The sequence below is a fragment of the Myxocyprinus asiaticus genome, chromosome 40 (assembly GCF_019703515.2).
Source record: "Myxocyprinus asiaticus isolate MX2 ecotype Aquarium Trade chromosome 40, UBuf_Myxa_2, whole genome shotgun sequence".
NCBI lineage: Eukaryota > Metazoa > Chordata > Actinopteri > Cypriniformes > Catostomidae > Myxocyprinus > Myxocyprinus asiaticus.
In genome coordinates this window covers 40,463,546-40,484,099 of record NC_059383.1, presented here as the reverse complement: position 1 = coordinate 40,484,099, position 20,554 = coordinate 40,463,546, and the positions used below count along the sequence as shown (strand labels likewise).

Sequence of the window (20,554 nt, the reverse complement as noted above, 5' to 3'; positions counted from 1 at the left end):
GAAGGTACCACGTTCATCTGTACAAACAATAGTACGCAAGTATAAACACCATGGGACCACGCAGCCATCATACCGCTCAGGAAGCAGATGCATTCTGTCTCCTAGGGATGAACGTAGTTTGGAACGAAAAGTGCAAATCAATCCCAGAACAACAGCAAAGAACCTTGTGAAGATCCTGGAGGAAACAGGTAGACAAGTATCTATATCCACAGTAAAACGAGTCCTAAATTGACATAACCTGAAAGGCTGCTCAGTAAGGAAGAAGCCACTGCTCCAAAACCTCCATAAAAAAGCCAGACTACAGTCTGCAAGTGCACATGGGGACAAAGATCTTACTTTCTGAAGAACTGTCCTCTAGTCTGATGAAACAAAAATTGAACTGTTTGGCCATAATGACCATCGTTATGTTTGGAGGAAAAAGGGTGAGGCTTGCAAGCCGAAGAACACCATCCCAACCGTGTAGCATGGGGGTGGCAGCATCATGTTGTGGGGGTGTTTTGGTGTAGGAGGGACTGGTGCACTTCACAAAATAGATGGCATCATGAGGAAGGAAAATTATGTGGATATATTGAAGCAACATCTCAAGACATCAGCCAGGAAGTTAAAGCTCGGTCGCAAATGGGTCTTCCAAATGGACAATGACCCCAAGTATACCTCCAAAGTTGTGGCAAAATGGCTTAAGGACAACAAAGTCAAGGTATTGGAGTGTCCATCACAAAGCCCTGATCTCAATCCGATAGAAAATTTGTGGGCAGAACTGAAAAAGCGTGTGTGAGCAAGGAGGCCTACAAACCTGACTCAGTTACACCAGTTCTGTCTGGAGGAATGGGACAAAATTCCAGCAACTTATTGTGAGAAGCTTGTGGAAGGATACCCAAAACATTTGACCCAAGTTAAAGAATTTAAAGGCAATGCTACCAAATACTAACAAAGTGTATGTAAACTTCTGACCCACTGTGAATGTGATGAAAGAAATAAAAGCTGAAATAAATCATTCTCTCTACTATTATTCTGACATTTCACATTCTTAAAATAAAGTAGTGATCCCAGCTAACGCGCTCAACAAGTCACATGATAAGATGCGCGGATTGACGGTCTCAGACGCAGAGGCAACTGAGATTCGTCCTCTGCCTCCCGGATTGAGGCGAGTCACTACGCCACCACAAGGACTTAGAGCGCATTGGGAATTGGGCATTCCAAATTGGGGAGAGAATGGGAGAAAAAAGAGAGAGAGAGAAAAATGCAGTGTGGGGCTTGATTTAATCTACGAGGAATTGATTATATGATGTAAAGTGTCTCTATATGATTTCTTGATGATGTCATCCAAATAGGAAAGTTATTTCAGAAGTGATGTTTATTCTTCTTTAGAATAACCTGCACTGATGAATCATTCACAATAAGGAACATATATTAAAGTAAATTTTGATGTGAAGTATTCATTAACATTCATTAGGAGAGCTGCTGTGTATGGACACTGATTTGTAGGTGGCTATTGGCACTGAAAACAAGTGTCACTGTGTCTGCCGTCACTAAAAACAAAAGCCCTGACAGATTTGTGATGTTTGAATGACTCCACAAGGACAGCGAATAAAACGCAGATCTCAAGATAACCCTGAAGCACCGTGAAGCGGACATCTCTCTGCAGAAGTTCCTGCTTCAGCTGAGACTCTGACAAACAGGCGTCTCCGACAGCGACACAGAGAATGACTGTTTTTATCCCTGTTCCCATGTGGCACATGAATGCAAACGCTTTCTGAGTCACAGAACATCCAGTAAAGACACGTTTACTCCAGGGATCCAAACAAAAGATCCTGCGCTTCAGACGACACTAACTGCTCTGTCAAAATATCTCACAGGAAGTAGATGAGACTGCTTGACACTTTAGCGAGTGTACATATATATCTGTATATTATATCTAATTTCCCGCAGGATTGTTTTGTACTCATCTTAAACCTAAACATCTTACAGTTTTTTTTTTCGTCACGGTCACCTTTTGTCTTGCTCAGTGGGTCCTTTAAGGCACGATTTTGTCTAAAGCTTTTTTGAAAGAATAAGTTTAATGAAACATATGATACAAATAAAGGGTTAGGGTTTAACTTGACAATACATCTGCTTCTCTTATATTTTCAGGTCATTGGAGAACCTTTTTAAGTTCCGCAAAAAGCATTTTATTGACTAGTTCTTTAAAAACAATCATCTACATTCTGGTGCTTTAAAGAAACCAAAACCATATAGTCACTGAAGAGCCACATGCCGCTTATTTTTAATAATAGTGTATTGTATTTTTAACATGATTGTTTTTGTGAATAAATAAAGGGACATTTCTTGTTTCAACATTATTTGTACTTCAGACCTTTCTTTTGTTGGACAAGAAATACTGGCTTCATACCATGTGACCCACATTTGTTTTTCGACCATTGAAAATGAGTCAAATTTAACATGGAGCCACACTGAGAGCCCCATATCTCTGGGATTTAACTATATGGAGCTTGAAAAATAAAGATACAAAAAGGAAAGTTTGTTTTGAATCAGAATCTAAAAGGATATTAAGATAACTTTAATACTTCTGGAGTTATAGGCACTCCAACTTTGGAAAAAAAGTTTTTTTTTCTCCCATTTTTGGACTCTCACCATTGGCATATAATGCAACAAGAGGTGCTGAAGTCAACTGATTTTAGTAATAGATCTACCTATCTCTGTGTACAAATAAATTCATGATGCTGACACCTTTCTAAGGTGATTTTTTGACCTGTAGTTTTGCTGCAAAATCAACAGCAACATTTTTTATTTTGACCCCCCCTCTACAAAATAATGGATTACTCAGAAATTATTGACCATGGCATTTAATATTTTGGCTCTCATGATCATTTGTTAATCTTTCTTCAGAAAAAGTATTAACAAAATAAATAATTTTTAAGAACGGGAAGTTGAATATTTCAGTAACTGCTGATCTCCTGGGATTTTCACACACAACAGTCTCTAGAATTTACTCAGAATGATGCCAAAAACACAAAACATCCAGTGAGCGGCAGTTCTGTGGACGGAAATGTCTTGTTGATGAGAGAGGTCAACAGAGAATGGCCAGACTGGTTCAAGTCTGCCCATTCTTGTTCAAAGTCTACGGTAACTCAGATAACCACTCTGTACAATTGTGGCTATTCTGAGATGCGGGTTGGCGCTGTTTTGGCGGCACGAGGGGGACCTAAACAATATTAGGCAGGTGCTTTTAATGTTGTGGCTGATCGGTGTATAACAAGGTTCTTTATAAGAGGGTTTAAAGTCAACATTACACCAGCATTCGCAACCCATTTTACTTCTGTAACATTCCACTATTGCAGAGAAAAAAAAGTTTTTCTCCCCTTTTCTCCCCAATTGGGAATGCCCAGTTCCCAATGACCTCTAAGTCCTCGTGGTGGCGTAGTGACTCGCCTCAATCCGGGTGGCGGAGGACGAATCTCAGTTGCCTCCGCATCTGAAACCGTCAATCCGCACATTTTATCACGTGGCTTGTTGAGCATGTTACCGTGGAGACGTAGCATGTGTGGAGGCTTCATGCTATTCTCCGTGTCATCCATGCACAACTCACCACGCGTCCCACTGAGAGCGAGAACCACATTATAGCGACCACGAGAAGGTTAACCCAACGTGACTCTACCCACCCTAGCAACCAGGCCTTAGATTTGAACTTGCGACTCAAGTGTGGTAGTCAGCGTCTTTACTTGCTGAGCTACCTAGGCCCCCTATGTAGTGCAGGTCTTGATTTTATCCATTTGGAATTGATTAGATGGTGTAAAGTGTCTCTATATGACAGGTGATTGAAATTAAAAATTGAAGGGACTTGATGACATTAGACAGAAAAAAGGAAAGTCATTTCAGTGGCAGAGCAAGTTATTAGAAGACAAATATTTATTTCTTTTTTCAAAAAAAACGTGCACTCATGAATCATCCACTATAAGACCAGGAATGTGTATCAAGAAAGAAAACTGGGTCGATTTTGATTTCGTTTTGACTATAAGACTATACTTCATGTCTAATGTTGGTTTCTAAATGTACTTGGACTCACTTGTGTCTGAACGGTGAGGAGAACTGACAGTACTGGCAGCTGTATTTGTCGTTTTTACTGACGAGTGCGACAGTAGAGTGGCTCCTTTCGTGCGAGCGCAGGCCCTGCATAGACATGAACATGCGGTCGCACAGGCTGCACGGGTGACCCGGAACCGCTCGCGGCTTTTCCTGCTCCGAAACGGCCAGTGATTCAACCATCGGCACAGTTTCTACGGCCACTGACTCCTCAGTCTCCATGGCGACCGGTGGTGAATCAGTCTCCAGAGGGTCAGCGTCCACTGCAACAACATCCTCCACGTCCCCATTGGTGACCCCGTCCGCAGGAAGAGGGACAGGCAACTCGACTGCTGCCTGCTGACAGAGAAAACGATAAAATTAGTAAAACAAGGAGGACAAATTCAGATTGTTTTTATACCTAAAGTGAGTGAATCCCATAAAAACATGTCCAGATAATTTTTCACCCCAAAAATCAAAAGAATACGAAAAATTAGGGCCAATTTTTACATTTGTTACATTGTTTTCATGACAATTAAGCACATTTTCCTCAATTTTTTGTTATTGTAATGCATCTGAATGTTACATATTTGCATTTCCTCGTCATTTATTATTCTCAATAGTGATCCTCTTAACCTTTCAATTCTGTTTGGTCATTTTTTACCTAAATATATTTTTCCTGATGTAATAAAAATGGTTTCCTTTGTCTGTGTGGTACAAGACTTGGTGACTTTTCCTGCACTTGCCATCTGAACAGACAAATGTTTTTTTTTTTTTTTTTACTTTTTTAGTGGTTGTAAAAAAAAAAAAAAAGCAACACCTTTGCTGTTCGTGGTCAAAATTGGCCGATCATAGGAAATGAACGGGAAAGACTAAAAAAAGAGAGGAATTTTTGTATTATTATTTGTCAAATACAAAATATAAATCAGCCACAATGCAGAACAAACACACACAGAAATGAAGGTGTGAGACTATAAAACATGAAGAGTGCAAAACATACAGATCTTTAGATCTTCAAACGAGATATAACATTAAAACAAAGGCAACCTGAGTAAACACAAAATACAGTTTTCAAATATATATATATTTTATTGAAGCAAAAAAGTTATCCAACACCTGTATCACCCATGTGAAAAACTAACTGCCCCCTTAAACTTAATAGCTGGTTGTGACACCTTTTAGCAGCAACAACTGCGACCAAACGCTTCCGATAACTGGAGATCAGTCTTTCACAACGCTGTGGGGGAATTTTTGCCTACTCTTCTTTGCAGAACTGCTTTAGTTCAGACACACTGGAGGGTTCTCGAGCATGAACTCAATTATTGCAAGTCGCCCTGAAGTAGCAAAGCATCTCCAGACCATCACACTACCACCACCATGCTTGACCATAGGTCAGTGTTATTCTTTTTGTGGAATTCTGTGTTTGATTTACGACAGATGTAACGGGACTCCTGTCTTCCAAACAGTTCCACTTTCGACTCATCAGTCCACAGAACATTCTCCCAAAAGGTTTGAGGATCATCAAGGTGTGTTTTGGCAAAATTCAGACAAGTTTTAATGTTCTTCTGGGTTAGCAGTGGTTTTCGCCTCACCACTCTTCCATGGATGGCATTTTTGGCCAGTGTCTTTCTGATAGTGGAGTCGTGAACAGTGACCTTTATTGATGCAAGAGAGGCCTGCAGTTCCTTGGATGTTGTCCTTGGCTTTTTTGTGACTTCCTGGATGAGTCGTCGCTGTGCTCTTGGAGGAATTTTGGAAGGGCGGCCACTTCTGGGAAGGTTCACTACTGTGCCAAGTTTTTTCCATTTGGAGATAATGGCTCTCATTGTGGTTCTTTGGAGTCCTAGAGCCTTTGAAATAGCTTTGTAACCCTTCCCAGACTGATGTATTTCAATCACCTTTTTCCTGATCATTTCTGGAATTTCTTTTGACCTTGGCATAGTGTACTGCTGGGTGAGACCTTTTAGCCAACTTCATGCTGCTGAAAAAGTTCTATTTAGATGTTGATTTGACTGAATAGTGCTGGCAGTAATCAGGTCTGTGTGTGTCTAGTCCAGCTGAACCCCATTATGAATGCAGTTTCATAGATTTGGGGATTTAGTAACTTTTTCACACATGCCCAGTTGGTATTGGATAACTTTTTTGCTTCAATAAATAACATTATCATTTAAAAACTGTATTTTATGTTTACTCAGATTGCCTTTGTTTTATGTTACATTTTGTTTGAATTCTTGAAACAATTTAGTATGAGATATACACAAAAACAGAAGAAATCGGGATGGGGGAAAATGTGCTTTAAAATGTAAAATTAACACACACAGATGACTTAGGAACATAATTAGAAACCTTCATCTGGTTTAATCATACTCAACCATGTTTGAGGAAGGTCACGTCATTTTCATAAACTCCTCTGAGCCCTCATGGTTATGTTTGGAATAGCATACTCTCATTTTACTTGTCCCAAGCGGTCAAGGTTTGGCTAGTTATCATGGTCCAGTTAGCCCTTGCTGGTCTATAGGTATTACATACTTCCTTGGTGACAACAATGTAGCATGCTACTGTTTGAAGTATTTACCACTGCATACTGCATATGCTTTTACATACTACTTGTATAGTAGGAAATAGTAGGCATACTTTCTGTATTCTGTGTAGTATGATGCTAAAATTCCAGTCACAGCCCACGTCTCTCTCTCTCTTTATCTAACAAAGTGTCTCTCTCTCTGTCTATGTGACTGCTGCCCCCTAGTGTCCAGCACTATTCATCCCATCCCAACAGTGTGCTGTCCCTCACTGGCGTCTGTTCAGGATAAAGCACAGATCCTCATGCGCGCTGGCACTCTCAGTGGAATACTAACACTAAGACGCTTACACACACACTGTCTGAACGTCAACACTACCTCACTGGCATTCTGCTCACAGAGTCTCGGGTCTCTGCTGTTAATAAACTGGACTCAGACGTCTACAAACTTAGTCCACTGCAGAGAGAGACCACCTGAGACACTGAAGTGAATCAGGGAGAGTCCTTATAAAACACCAGGGGTGGAAAAACTCCAACACACATGCGATTCAGAAAGCAAATACTGTACACTGCACAAAAGGCAGACAATTTCCAAAATATAGATCTTACAAGCATGAAAAGAAGTGCATTAATGAACTGATACTAATGTAACAAATATTATGTCAGTAAACATAAGTTAACAGTAAAACAATTGTTTCAAAACCTATGAGCAGTTGACATAAAATATGTTTGAGAAGTTGACATACACTGCAGTGTGACATGCTATACTCTATCTTAAACAATTCTCTTAAACAGCATTTTGCAAATTCTTCTATAAACACTAAGCATGCAGGTTCTTTGAGCCTATATTAGATAAAGGTTACATGGAACATTTGTACTTTTAACAAATTGTACTTGTACTTAATTTGTCACACTTCAGGACCATTTAAATTGAACTAGAAGACAAAAAGCTGATTAAAATGTATGAAAAACTCAAACATTTAAATAAAACATTCTATTATGATTAATATGTTGCCTAACAAGGCAGCTGCCTATGTAGGTGTAGACAGCGAGGCAGCTCACAAGGTTTTGGAACATAGCTAATGTGTTGCATAGTGACTGATCAAGATTTGACGAGTAAAAATAATTTGTTGGTTTGCATCTGAGTCTCTGATTTAAGCTTCAACATCAGACATTTTAGAAGCTTTAGAAATAAGAAAATCTTTCTCAGATTTAACAGTTTTGCATACAATGTAAAACAAAAAGCCCCATTAGAGGACAAAGCCACAAGACCCAACAATTAAGATTCATTTACATAATGAACTTTACGACACGTTCAAGTCTTTCTTAATGCAATGCCCAGACAAGGAAAGTAAAAACACTTGAGAGTTGAAGCAATGTCAAAACAGACATGACACACTCGCCCAATTTCCCGATTTCTTTTGCAACACTCTGGAGGATTTGCTCTCTCTCTCTCTTTGGCTCTTAATTGTACAGCTGCACTGTAGCTGTTTAACCACTGAAAAAAGAGTAAGACATTTGTGAGGAAGGTTTAGGTCCAAATGGCCAGTGAATATCATTCAGAAGACGCTGCTATTCGTATTGAGGCCATCTGGGAAAAGGGCAAGGATGCTATTTGATCTCATTAGATAAAATTGTGCTAAATTTTTCTGGAAGTGGTCTATTATATAATAATGAATGCATCTAATGTCAGCCAAGACATAAAAAAAAAAACAAGAACATCCTGAGTGATGGTTGTGGAAGTTTGCAACTCTGTCCGTTCCGTACCTTCACATGAACTTCCTTGGCCTCTCCATACTGCACATGCTTTCTTAGGTGGTTACAGATGGCACGGAGGGTGGGGTGAACCTCCACACAGAAGTTGCACCTGTAGCCGATGGGAGTCATCTCACCCGTATCATCCACCTGTAGGAAGAGATAGTTAAGAAAATACTGAAGGCAGAAACAGCTGCAAGTCAACTGCAGAGTCGCTGGTTTCAGCACTACAACAATAATAGCAAGAGAAAATGCTCACCTTATTCTCTGGTTTGGCCTCTGATGGTTCTGTAGGCTTCTGTTTGCTTTGAAGCTGTTTCCTCCTTTCCAGTCTCATGGCTCTTTTTTGGAAGTCCTCGTTGTGGCTCATCAGATGGAGACTGAGTTCTGGAAGTGCCAAGAACTTGATTTCACAGTGGGTGCACTGGTAAAGCTCTGTGCCATCTTCTGCTGGACTCGGAATGGTGACAAAGTCCCGCTTGAGTTCTTTACTGTGGCAGTCATTGTAATGCATCACCAGCAGCTCCACAGCACTGAATGCGAGTTTTAAACATTTCACACATTTAAAGGGAAGCCAGTCCATGTCTCTTTCAGGTTCCACCTCATCCTTAACGTCAACTATCTCTACATCCTCGTTGGAGAGAGGTTTCTCTGCCTCCTTGGAATAGATCACAGTGAAGTAACGGCCCAGTTTGCTGGAGGGCTGCTTCTTGGGAAAGACTCCTGGGTGGCGCTTGATGTAGTGTGACACAATACTCTTTCTGCTGAATGCCTGGAACGAGCAGAGAGAACATTTCCTTCTGTCCACTGAGAGCCGCAGTTCCTCACTCATGACTGGAGCCTTAGTGTTTGATGCCAAGGGCAGCATCACCTTGTTCGGTTTCTCACCCACCGTCTTGGATGCTGCCAAGCAATGTGTGTAGTACGCATCGATGTCGTGGCGCTTCTGGTAGTGTGCTGCGAGACCCTTGCGGATGGGGTTGGTGTAGGAGCAAAGTGCACATTTAAACACATTGTTCTTCCCTTCGGGCTGAGCTCTGACATTGTTGTGCTTGATACGGTAGTGACGAGCAATACCCTTCCGAGTGGAGCAGAAGTATTTGCAAAGCTGACATTTAAACACTGCATGCTTGTCGCTCTTTGCGAGTTCGGAGAGCGTGGGGTCAAAGTCACAGACCTCAGAGACTTCTGTCACACTGCTGCTACTGCATTCAGCCACTAAATCGTCTCTTCTGGCCGGTGACTGCGTGACAGTTATTTTGAACATGTCTGAGGCAGGCTGGTTGTGATACTTCTCGTAGTGTATCTTCAGTTTCTCTAGAGTCCCGTGTGTGTATGGGCACATCTTGCAACGGTACGCGCCATAGCCCTGCCTCTGCGTTTTAGACTTTTCATCCCCTTCATTACCCAACTCGTTTACCTGCTCAACATCATCTGCAAAGTCTTCCGCCGTGACTTTAATGGATGGATGCCGTTTCTGGTAGTGTGTGAGAACTCCGTGGATACGAGAGTTCACGTATGGACAGTGTCTGCACTTGTAAACGGAACTCGGGTTGATGTCCGCTTCCTGAGCAAAGTCAGCTGCTTTCACCTTCATACCTGGGTGTTTCTTGCCATAGTGGGTCAAAAGCCCGTGAAGACTGTTGTACTCTGACAAGCACACGGTGCACTGGTAAGGATTGTTGGAGATCGATGAGGTGGCAGATAAAGAGAGATTAGGGTGCAGCTCATGTGTTGGACGGCTGACTTCAACCACACCCTCTTCTTGCTGGTGACTGTTAAACACATTGGACATGGAAACGTGTCCTTTGGTCAACTGTGGGAGAAGCTTCTCTGATGCTTGGTTCCCCTTGATAATGTCAATGAGGACAGACTCGTCACCTTTAATGGCCCAAGGGTGCACTGCTTGGTAATGGTTAGTAATGTCCCAGATGGAGCAGGCTTCAAAGGCACAATCCCGGCATTGATAATGCTTTGTTTCAGAATTTCCCGCTTGCTTGCTGGTGGAAGTATCAGGTCCAGCCCACAGCTTGCTAGCCATGTAAGCGTAGTCAACATTGTGCTCAGGGTGGCGTCTTTGGTAATGCATGAGCAGGCCGCTCGGTTCAGCGTGGGAATAGATGCACCACTCACAGTGATAACCTGCCTCCAACACGCCGTCCTGATAAGCCCAGTGTAAGATCATCATGGCCGTGGCCTTCACAGTAGGATGATCCTTCTTCAAATGCTTTTTCAAGGCATACACATATGGAGACGTGTACGCACAGTGTTGGCACTTCAAAGATCGTAGTGACCTGGATTTTTCAGATTCAGTAGCTACAGTTACCGTGGATGTGGAACTTCCTGCTTGGATCATCTGGGCTCGTTCTCTCTGACTCCGAACCACAGCTGTATGTCTACGGACAAGGTCAGCATTGGCCTTTACATCCTTGTGCTTCTTCTGGTAGTGAATCAACACACCTTTCACAGTGCGGTTTCCATAGTCGCAGTGCTGGCAGAAGAAGAGTATTTCAGGTTCTCCTTTATCAGGTGCTCCTATAGTGTTTGAATTATTCGATCCTTCAACCCCGTTGTTATTGAATTGCTTTAGAAACTGTTTAGGGGGTGCAATCTGTAACTCATCCATCAGTTTCATCAGTCCTGGGGTCGGCGGAGCCTGCTTGATGTACTTTGCGGTTACCTTAATCTCCGGATGGCGCTTTTGGTAGTGGACCAGAACGCCCACAACAGAGCGGTTATTGTAGACACAGTGTTTGCAGTAGTACACATCTTCATCCAGAGGAACAGGTAAGGCAACATTTGAAGACTTTGGGGTGCTGGACAGGGTGTAGGTTGAGTTTCTCGACAGCTGTATTCTGTCAACAGATGTGACACGCATGGTTTTCTGAATGCGGAAGTATGAGGCCTTTTGGTCAGGGTGTTTCTTCTGATAGTGGACCAACACTGAGTGCATGTTAGGGCTTGAAAAAGAACAAATATCACAGTCGTACACCACTACATTACCACCTAGACCTTCTTGAAAAGCTTCAGCCTCTGCATTTGCATCTGGGGTTTTGCTGGTGCTTTTGAGAGCAGGACTCGATGATGATCTGGAGCCAGATGAGGTGGAGCCGAAACTCTTTGGTCCAGAATTTAGGATTTCTCTCAGTGTTTGGGACTCTGTAGCGCCCTTGTGAGGCTGATCAACCATATAGCTGGAGAAGATCATAGCATTGTTGATCTTCACAGAAGGGTGCATTCTCTGATAATGGGGCATCAGGCTCCTCACATTTGGACTGGTGTATGAACAGAAACGGCACATGTAAACCAGATCTGGCTGGTTAAAGTTCAGGACGTTGCTTGCTTCTGGATGGTGTGTCATATAGTGCTGGTGGAGATCATTAAAGTTGCTGTATTCAATGAAGCACTCGAGACAACGGAAGACTGCACTATGATCTTCGGGATCTAGGATGTATCTGAAGCTAAACTTGATGTAAGGGTGCATTCTCTGGTAGTGTGTGCTGACACTGCGAGCAGACTTGTTTTGGTACTCGCAATGTTTGCAGTAAAACAGGTTCCCAGTTTCCTCTGTGTATTCAACACTGTCCTGATACAGGTCTCTGCCATCTTGACTGCTGTGATCTTGAACATCTTTTGATTCCATAGAGGCACTATAATTGTCTTCATCATCCGAAATATTAACTGGATCGGGAATGTTTCTCGAGCTGAGTCTGGACTGCAGGCTGCGTTTTCTTTTACCGACACCACGCTCTTTCTGAAGACCTCCAGAATTCCTCACATGAAGGTGCTGAGTGTTGAATGTGTAGTGCTGACTTACAATCTCAGAGTTTTCTCGCTCTTTGCTTGTTTTGAAATCAATGTGATTGCCATTTTCCTCAATGTCATCATCCATCTCCTCAAGGTTAATCACATCTTCCTGCTGTTGGCTTTGACTAATCTTACTCTGGAGGTTGTTTGCAATTTCATCAATCCTTGTCCGTTTTTTGACAGGAGACAAATCCAAGGGCAAGTCATTGATGGACTTCCTGGCCGTCTTCCCAATAAGGTGCTTCCTGGTCGAAAATCCAAGTATTGACGTTTGAGATTTTTTCACAAAGTTTGAAATGCAGTATGACTCAGACTCTGAATCTTGTTGCTCACTGGACAAGCCTTCTTGACCCGTGACTTGTGTTCCATCACAGTATGAGTGTTTATGTTGCTGGTGGACACGTAGGCCTTTCAGTGTTGTGGTGGAGAAGTTACACAGTGAACAGCGATGAGGACCCTGCTGATCCTCTACAGCACTGGATTTCTTGCCATTGATTTTAGAGTTGTTCTTTCCTCCATTCACCGCCTCTGAGCATTCAGGACCTTCTGGACTTTCATTGATTAAGTCCATGGTGTCCCATTCGGAAGACCTACCGTGACATTGTTTGTGCGAATCCAGTTTTAGTGGGTTGGTGCACAGAAAGGGGCACTCGTCACATTTATACACCGTCGCTTTACCAGATAAGTGTATGTTCTCTATGTGACGAGAAATACTACGGCGATGCATGGTCAAGAAGGAACAGAAAGGGCACTGAAACCTGTTCATATGTCTTTTGAATGGAACTCCTTTAGTTTCCAGTAGGTCACTGTCCTTTTCTGACAGTAGCAGCTTAGCCGAATCCCCAGCTGACTCTGTGTGATTGGGATCATTCAGGTCACAGAGTTCATCATCTGAACTGCTTCTGGAATCATTCAGCATGCTGGCATCTAGATCCATGACAGAGCTCGACATATCTGACATGGTGAATGTCGATCTCTCTGACAGTATGGGAGATCCTGTGCTATTGGGTATTTTTGCTGTGAGCTGTGAGTACTGATAATTTGAGGTCCCTGATGTGGGCTTGAGAGTTGCACCGCCAGAAGAAACTTTAATCAAGGAGGCATTGACAGAGGAACCTTCATTGCTGGCTAGATCATTCAGTATTAGATTGGATGTTGGAGTGCTTCTCCGTGATGAGGCGGAATCAGACTTGCTGGATCCTGCACCTCCGTCCTGCATTTTGGGCTGTTGCAATGATGCCATGATCTTCACCATGTTATGGTGTTTCTTCATCATGTGATCTGCTAACTGCTGCCTTTTTGAAGTCTGAAAGCCACACCACTCACAGTTAAATCCTCCTCTTGAGAGGGGTTTGATCATCGATTCCAGCACATGATGTTCCAGAACATCTGCTGAAGGCTCTTCACAATGTTCTTCAAACAAAGGTGCATCAGAGTCCACATCCAGAACCTCTGCTTCGACAGGAGAGGCCACAGCGCCTAGTAGACCATGCTTGTGATGCATTTTCTGGTGTTTCAGCATTTGTGCTCGGTGTGGGGTTTTAAAAGTACAATATTGGCAGAAGACAGTTCCTACACCATCATGGTTTGTACTGCTGTAGCTGGACTGCTTGGAAGCGTTGAGGGAGCTTTCGTTGCTTGGAAAAGTTTCTCCAGCGATACCATGGACCTTTCTAGTGTGCTCACTGAGAAGAGAACTGGACCTGAAGTACCGCACGCAGGACTTGCACTGGAAAAAAGGGCTTGATGTTTTGTTTGCCGACTGGTTTTGTTTCATATGCTTTGAACCAGAGAAATGCCCAATGTCTTTGCAAAAGTTGTGAAGGCCTAAAACATAAAAAAAAAAAACATGAATTTGTAGAAGTCGAATACAAATACAGCACTTGTATGTGTCATATATTTTCAAATTACAGACATATTTACTACATGAACATGCTAGCATAAAACATTTTGATACCTGCATCCTTTTTCAATGAGTCAGAACCATTATTGGTCAAGTCCTCCTCATCCTCCATGGGGCTGAGGGAGTTCAGAGAGTTTGACCTCGACCTCTGAGGTGACTCATTGGCCTCTCCCACCTCAGTAGGCTGCAGAAAGGCTGTGTGGACATCCTGTATGTGTGATTTGAGCTCATCATTGGACTCTGCACGGAAATCACAGCCATCGCACTGCAGCACTTCCATCGCTTACAACTCCCTGGAAAATCAGGGAAACCTGGTCAGAGAAAGAAAAGTATGACCACCAGCGAAAGCAAACAACAGGACATGACTGAAAATTGTATTCTATAGCATTATATTTCCAGGATTGCCACAATTTTTGACCAATGAATATAGGCCTTCAACAACATCATGGCTATGAGCATAAACAAACAATGGCACATGCAATTGTAAAGGTGATTCTATAGCATATTTCACAGCAAGAGCAATGTATTCTGAATCTGACAATACAGAATACTACACAGAAATCTTTCTTTTTTTGGCAAGTGGTCTGCCTGTTCCTAGAACTATCGCTGAGGAGGGATTATGGGCCGATTTGTTTCATTTTTTTATTACCCAGGGATAAGCCTCAGCTGATGGACACCAGTATGTTTCAGTATTTACATCAGTGTGTTCCATCAGATTGCATCAAACCCTTCTGAAATAAGATTGAGAGAATCCGCTGAGAGATGATCAGGGTTTCAGAAATCCAATGAAAACACAAAGGATTATGGGATGGGCCATCACTTAAAGGTGGCGTTATTATGTTGTGTGACCTCAAAGCAACCAGCAACCGCACTAATCAATGAGCTAAAACAAAAGTATGATTCAGTCCCTGATCAATAGTTCCCTATCAGTCACTCACTCGACGTTGTGTCGAAGTAGTGACACTAGGGGTCACTCTTGGGAGCCCCAAACGCCTCTGCTTTTTTTGAAAAAAGGCCAATGAGAATTGGCGAGTGGAATTTGCATGCCACTCGCCTGGACATACGGCTGGTATGCAACCACTCATTCAGATTTTCTCTTCGGAGCCGAGTGGTTGTATTCAGTGCACTGAATTCAATTCCCTCAAAGACGCACCTCAAAACAGCTGGATTTACGGTGCATTTCAGCGGCATCTCCCCCTCTGCACCCATGGAGTGCACTGGTCCTTCTACCTATGGGTTTGAGGCCGCGTCGGTTAGCACTGGGGGCGATTTGGGGACATCAATGGGACCACCTCCGCCAGGTATCCCCAGCACGCTCGCTTGCCCCGATCGGGCTCTCGCACGAGACCGCCGGCTCGTCTCAGCGCGAGTTTGACTTCTCGTTTGGAGCTCGGGAAGACGATGAGTTATCGAGCGCAGCATCGGAGAGTGATAAAATGTAAGGATTGAAGGTCTCAGACACGGAGGCAACTGGGTTTCGTCCTCTGCCACCCGGATTGAGGCGAGTCACTATGCCACCATGAGGACTTAAAGGCACATTGGGCATTCCAAATTGGGAGAGGAAAAAAAAAGAGGGACAAGTCAGTTTTTTTGGTAATCAACATTATGCCACAAATGCGGCTAGTTGAGCTTAACTTGTGTTGAACCTGGAATATTCCTTTAAAGACTTATGAAAAGTAGCCATGGGAAAAAATGCTACACCATTTTTTTGACCTTCATATTAAAAAAAAAAAAGAGAAAAATAGACGAAATCTGTTTTAATAAAAAAAAAAAAAAAAAAAATCAACACCAAGGATCTAAAAGTGCCTTCAGTTGAAGAAATGTATAAATGTATAAAACCAAAACCACTGGTTAGATTAATGGTTTTCTACTCTATTTTACTAACTAGCTCCACAGGTAAATGAACAGAGTCAGCTAACATTTTTCTTTCATCATTCTCTCTCCGATCTGTGTGGCAAGGACATAAATGTTTGCATGAACTGAACAGAAATGCAGTTTAGCAGCAGTTCAGATCTGAAAGCTCTCAGAACAGCGTGGAGTAATTCTCCGACCATGACCTGCGCACACATCAGGACTCATTCTGTGTGATTTATGCAGGAAAAGACCTCGATGTCAAGGCCAATGTGACACTGGTTTAGTGCTATACATTAGATGAGGCCTTGAAAGCAGTGAAAACAAACAAAATAGATTCTACTTGGAACTTAGTCACTCCTCAAGGCACAATGGACTATTTTAACAATTTTAATGGTGGCAAGGACAATAAGATCAGGGTCAAGGTTTTTAATGGTTCTTAAAAATATCATAAACGAATACATTATCTTAAAATATATACAGTGCTGGGAAGTAGTTCCCTAAAAGTAGCAATGCTACTAAACTAAATTCTTCAGAAGCGTGACAGTTCAGTTATTTTCATAATAGTGTCACTTTTCCAGTAACGAGCTTCATATTCCAGCGAGTAGCGCTGCAGCTACAAAACACTTCATTAGTCACATTATACTGTGAACGCAGTAATGGAGTCGAGGGAGTAATCAAACACACTCGCCTGAACCGTCTTCTCATGTAGCGCTGGGAAAACTGAATTATTTAAGTCAATTGGTGCTTTCAGACAGTTAATGTAAATGAACCGGGAAAAATAAACGATTCCCTTACATTTAGCATTGGTAACTCTTTCACATAAATGATTCACTTGCGCCCCGCGCATCCTTAAAGGGACTTTTTTGCCTTCTTTTTTATTTTTAAGTTAAATATTTAGTCAATTGCTGCTGTTTATCACTATATTTTAATTCAATTATATAAAACAGGGTGTTTTCTAGTTTATTAGTGTATATTTAGTATATATTTATGTTCAATAGTGAAAAAAAGAGCTTTGAAAATTCTGACAATTTTTTTTGAAGTCTGTACTAATATTTACATGTATTTTTATATATGCAGCCTGCTCTATCATTATAAATATCTCACTGTTTTACATTAAAAGCTATTATGTCATCTTACTATAACCTCCTGATACCCGGCAAATAAGTTTTACAGTTTTACTTCTTTAAATATCAATATAGTGTTTGTATATAAAATACATATGATAATAATTGTTTATATATACTGTATATATACTGGCGGCCAAAAATTTGGAATAATGTACAGATTTTGCTCATATGGAAAGATATTGGTACTTTTATTCACCAAAGTGGCATTCAACTGATCACAGTGTATAGTCAGGACATTAATAATGTGAAAAATTACTATTATAGTTTGAAAAAGATTTTCAGAACTTCTTAAACTACTTCAAAGAGTTCTCATCAAAACATCCTCCACGTGCAGCAATGACAGCTTTGCAGATCCTTGTTATTCTAGCAGTCAGTTTGTCCAGATACTCAGGTGACATTTCACCCCACACTTCCTGTAGCACTTGCCATAGATGTGACTGTCTTGTCGGGCACTTCTCACGCACCTTACAGTCTAGCTGATCCCACAAAAGCTCAATGGGGTTAAGATCCATAACACTCTTTTCCAATTATCTGTTGTCCAATGTCTGTGTTTCTTTGCCCACTCTAACCTTTTCAAAAGTGTCTTTTTCTTTGCAGTTCTTCCCATAAGGCCTGCACCCCTGAGTCTTCTCTTTACTGTTGTACATGAAACTGGTGTTGAGCGGGTAGAATTCAATGAAGCTGTCAGCTGAGGACATGTGAGGCGTCTATTTCTCAAACTAGAGACTCTGATGTACTTATCCTCTTGTTTAGTTGTACATCTGGTCTTCTACATCTCTTTCTGTCCTTGTTAGAGCCAGTTGTTCTTTGTCTTTGAAGACTGTAGTGTACATCTTTGTATGAAATCTTCAAGCATTGTATAGCCTTCATTCCTCAAAACAATGATTGACTGATGAGTTTCTAGAGAAAGCTGTTTCTTCTTTGTCATTTTTGACCTAATATTGACCTTAAGACATGCCAGTCTATTGCATACTGTGGCAACTCAAAAACAAACACAAACACAATGTTAAGCTTCATTTAATGAATCAAATATCTTTCAACTGTGTTTGATATAATGGCAAGTGATGTTCTAGTACCAAATGATCAATTTAGCATGATTGCTCAAGGATAAGGTGTTGGAGTGATGGCTGCTGTCTAGATTTGATCAAAAATTACTTTTTTCAAATAGTGATGGTGCTGTTTTTTACATCAGTAATGTCCTGACTATACTTTGTGATCAGTTGAATGCCACTTTGGTGAATTAAAGTACCAATTTCCTGGGACCCGGGTAGCTCAGTGGTAAAGACACTGGCTACCACCCCTGGAGTTCGCTGGTTCGAATCCAGGGCGTACTGAGTGACTCCAGCCAGGTCTCCTAAGCAACCAAATTGGCCCGGTTGGTAGGGAGGGTAGGAAAAAAAAAATAACAATGTTTTTATAATCTTTCACCAAAATACTGTATAATAAATGACTTTTCTGCTGATGTACCCAAACAAGGCCATGTGTGCAAGGGAAAATAACCAATTATATAATAGCTTTCTTTTCATGGTCCAGTCAAATTGCAATGTGAAATCAAGTCCCGCACTCCATTATAATTTCCCACTGATTCAATACAGAAGCCAAATGCATTACACCAAAAACATTTAATTAAATAAACCCAGATTTTTACATTTTCTCAAGAGAACGTAAGCAGTGTTCACTTCATGCCTGACCCAAGAGAAAACACTAAAAACAGGTTTCATGGCTGAATGGTTGGAATTCCTGCTAAATGAGAAGATCCCTGTTGTAGAGTATAAAGACATGCGATATCTCGCACCTATGGATGATCACCTCTGACCTCAAACTGTCAAAGCAGACAGTGGATTCAACCTTCATTCTGAACAACACTCTCAGTGTGTCCCGGTACGGCTTCAGGTCAAGTTTCAGTGTGTTGAAAAGCTCCACCCTGAACTCTGAACAAACGTACACTTGGACATCTCTTCAGGAGAATAACACGAACAAAACTGAGAAGTAATACACAACAAATCACAACTAGCAGCCCATCCGGCTTTGCGTGAAATCCTTGAGCATGCGGTCAGGCTAATGGGGTGAACTCTGACAGTCACTGAACTCCACAAATCATCAGAGCTTTAAGGACGGCCCTCTTAAGAGCAGCAGTATGTGCCGAGGTGTTCATTCAGAGCATAACATCGACTCACAGATCAGATGCGTGCGCTGCCACTGGAGAACAGCTGACACAAACTTATTTAGCAGATGGAGAGTCCCGCCAACCCTCAAAAGAAAGACAGAACAAACCTTCTCAGATTCTGAAACCACATCTGTCACATCTTGGAATGGAAAAAAATATATACATCACATCAACATTATACAAGTTAATATGATTTTAGTGTGATAAAATCACTTACTAATCTTATTTGTGCAAAGTTTAATCAAACAACGTGATTGAAGGGGTTCGTTGTCATTACAAATGAAGCTGTAAAATTGGATAAACCTATGTGTTGATAAGGTTAGTATCCCACACTCAAAAAAGTATTTATGGCATTTCAACTTCATACAAAATTCCATCAAATTGAATTATGTAATCTTTAACAAAATTACATTAATAAAACTTTTTATTACTTATTTTGTTAAATATTACTTGTGTAAAAAAAATCATTAATCCCTATAGAATTTTTGCTAACACTTAACCTAACCTTAATTGCATATATCTTGAAATATTTTTTTGAGTGCATTTTATCACATCAAAATCATGTTAACATGTGTAATGTTTACATACTTTTGATTTTTTTGTTTTTTGTTTTTTGCTTTATTTATTGATATTTTAAATTTTATCCCCTTATCTCCCAATGTGGAATGCCCAATTCCCACTACTTAGTAGGTCCTCGTGGTGGCGCGGTTACTCACCTCAATCCGGGTGGTGGAGGACAAGTCTCAGTTGCCTCCGCTTCTGAGACCGTCAATCTGTGCATCTTATCATGTGACTCGTTGTGCATGACACCGCGGAGACTCACAGCATGTGGAGGCTCATGCTACTCTCCACGATCCACACACAACTCACCACACGCCCCATTGAGAGCGAGAACCCCTAATCACGACCACGAGGAGGTTACCCCATGTGACTCTACCCTCCCTAGCAACCGGGCCAATTTGGTTGCTTAGGAGACCAGGCTGGAGTCACTCAGCACACCCGATTCAAACTCGCGACTCCAGGGGTGATAGTCAGCGTTAATACTCGCTGAGATACCCAGGCCCCCCTTTTTGCTTTATTTTTAAATAAAGGAGGGACGAGTCTAAATGTGTTTTTTTTTGTGGAAATCAACTTCATGCCACAAATGCTGTTAATTAAGCTTAACTTAAAGAGTATCTCAATTTATACAGTAAAAAAATATATCTAATATTATAAATTGGTCATTGACAAACGAGGTTGCCCAAAGTGATAAATTAGAAATATATTTTTCAATATCGAGTTTAAAACACGTGTCAAGTTTAATGACATGTAATCTTTGAGTTCTTGTTTTGACACATTTTTGAAAAACACACAGCATTAGGGGG

The 20,554-nt window shown here is 41.5% G+C and overlaps 1 protein-coding gene across 9 annotated transcripts in view; it reads right to left on the bottom strand.

Annotated features, from left to right (window-relative positions):
* The window catches only part of LOC127430808 (zinc finger protein 462-like), a 77,198-nt gene that overhangs the window by 14,736 nt on the left and 41,908 nt on the right, over positions 1–20,554 (bottom strand). For 6 of the 9 annotated variants that reach the window (XM_051680894.1, XM_051680893.1, XM_051680886.1 and 3 more), the window contains exons 2-5: positions 14,097–14,353; positions 8,592–13,966; positions 8,345–8,482; positions 4,064–4,419 (exon numbers count right to left, since the gene is read on the bottom strand). In XM_051680894.1, the coding sequence (XP_051536854.1) occupies positions 4,064–4,419; positions 8,345–8,482; positions 8,592–13,966; positions 14,097–14,322 (6,095 nt within the window). In that variant the 5' untranslated portion in view covers positions 14,323–14,353. The remainder of the gene's footprint in view (positions 1–4,063; positions 4,420–8,344; positions 8,483–8,591; positions 13,967–14,096; positions 14,354–20,554) is intronic. The other 3 variants (XM_051680888.1, XM_051680890.1, XM_051680891.1) reach the window with 2 other exon arrangements.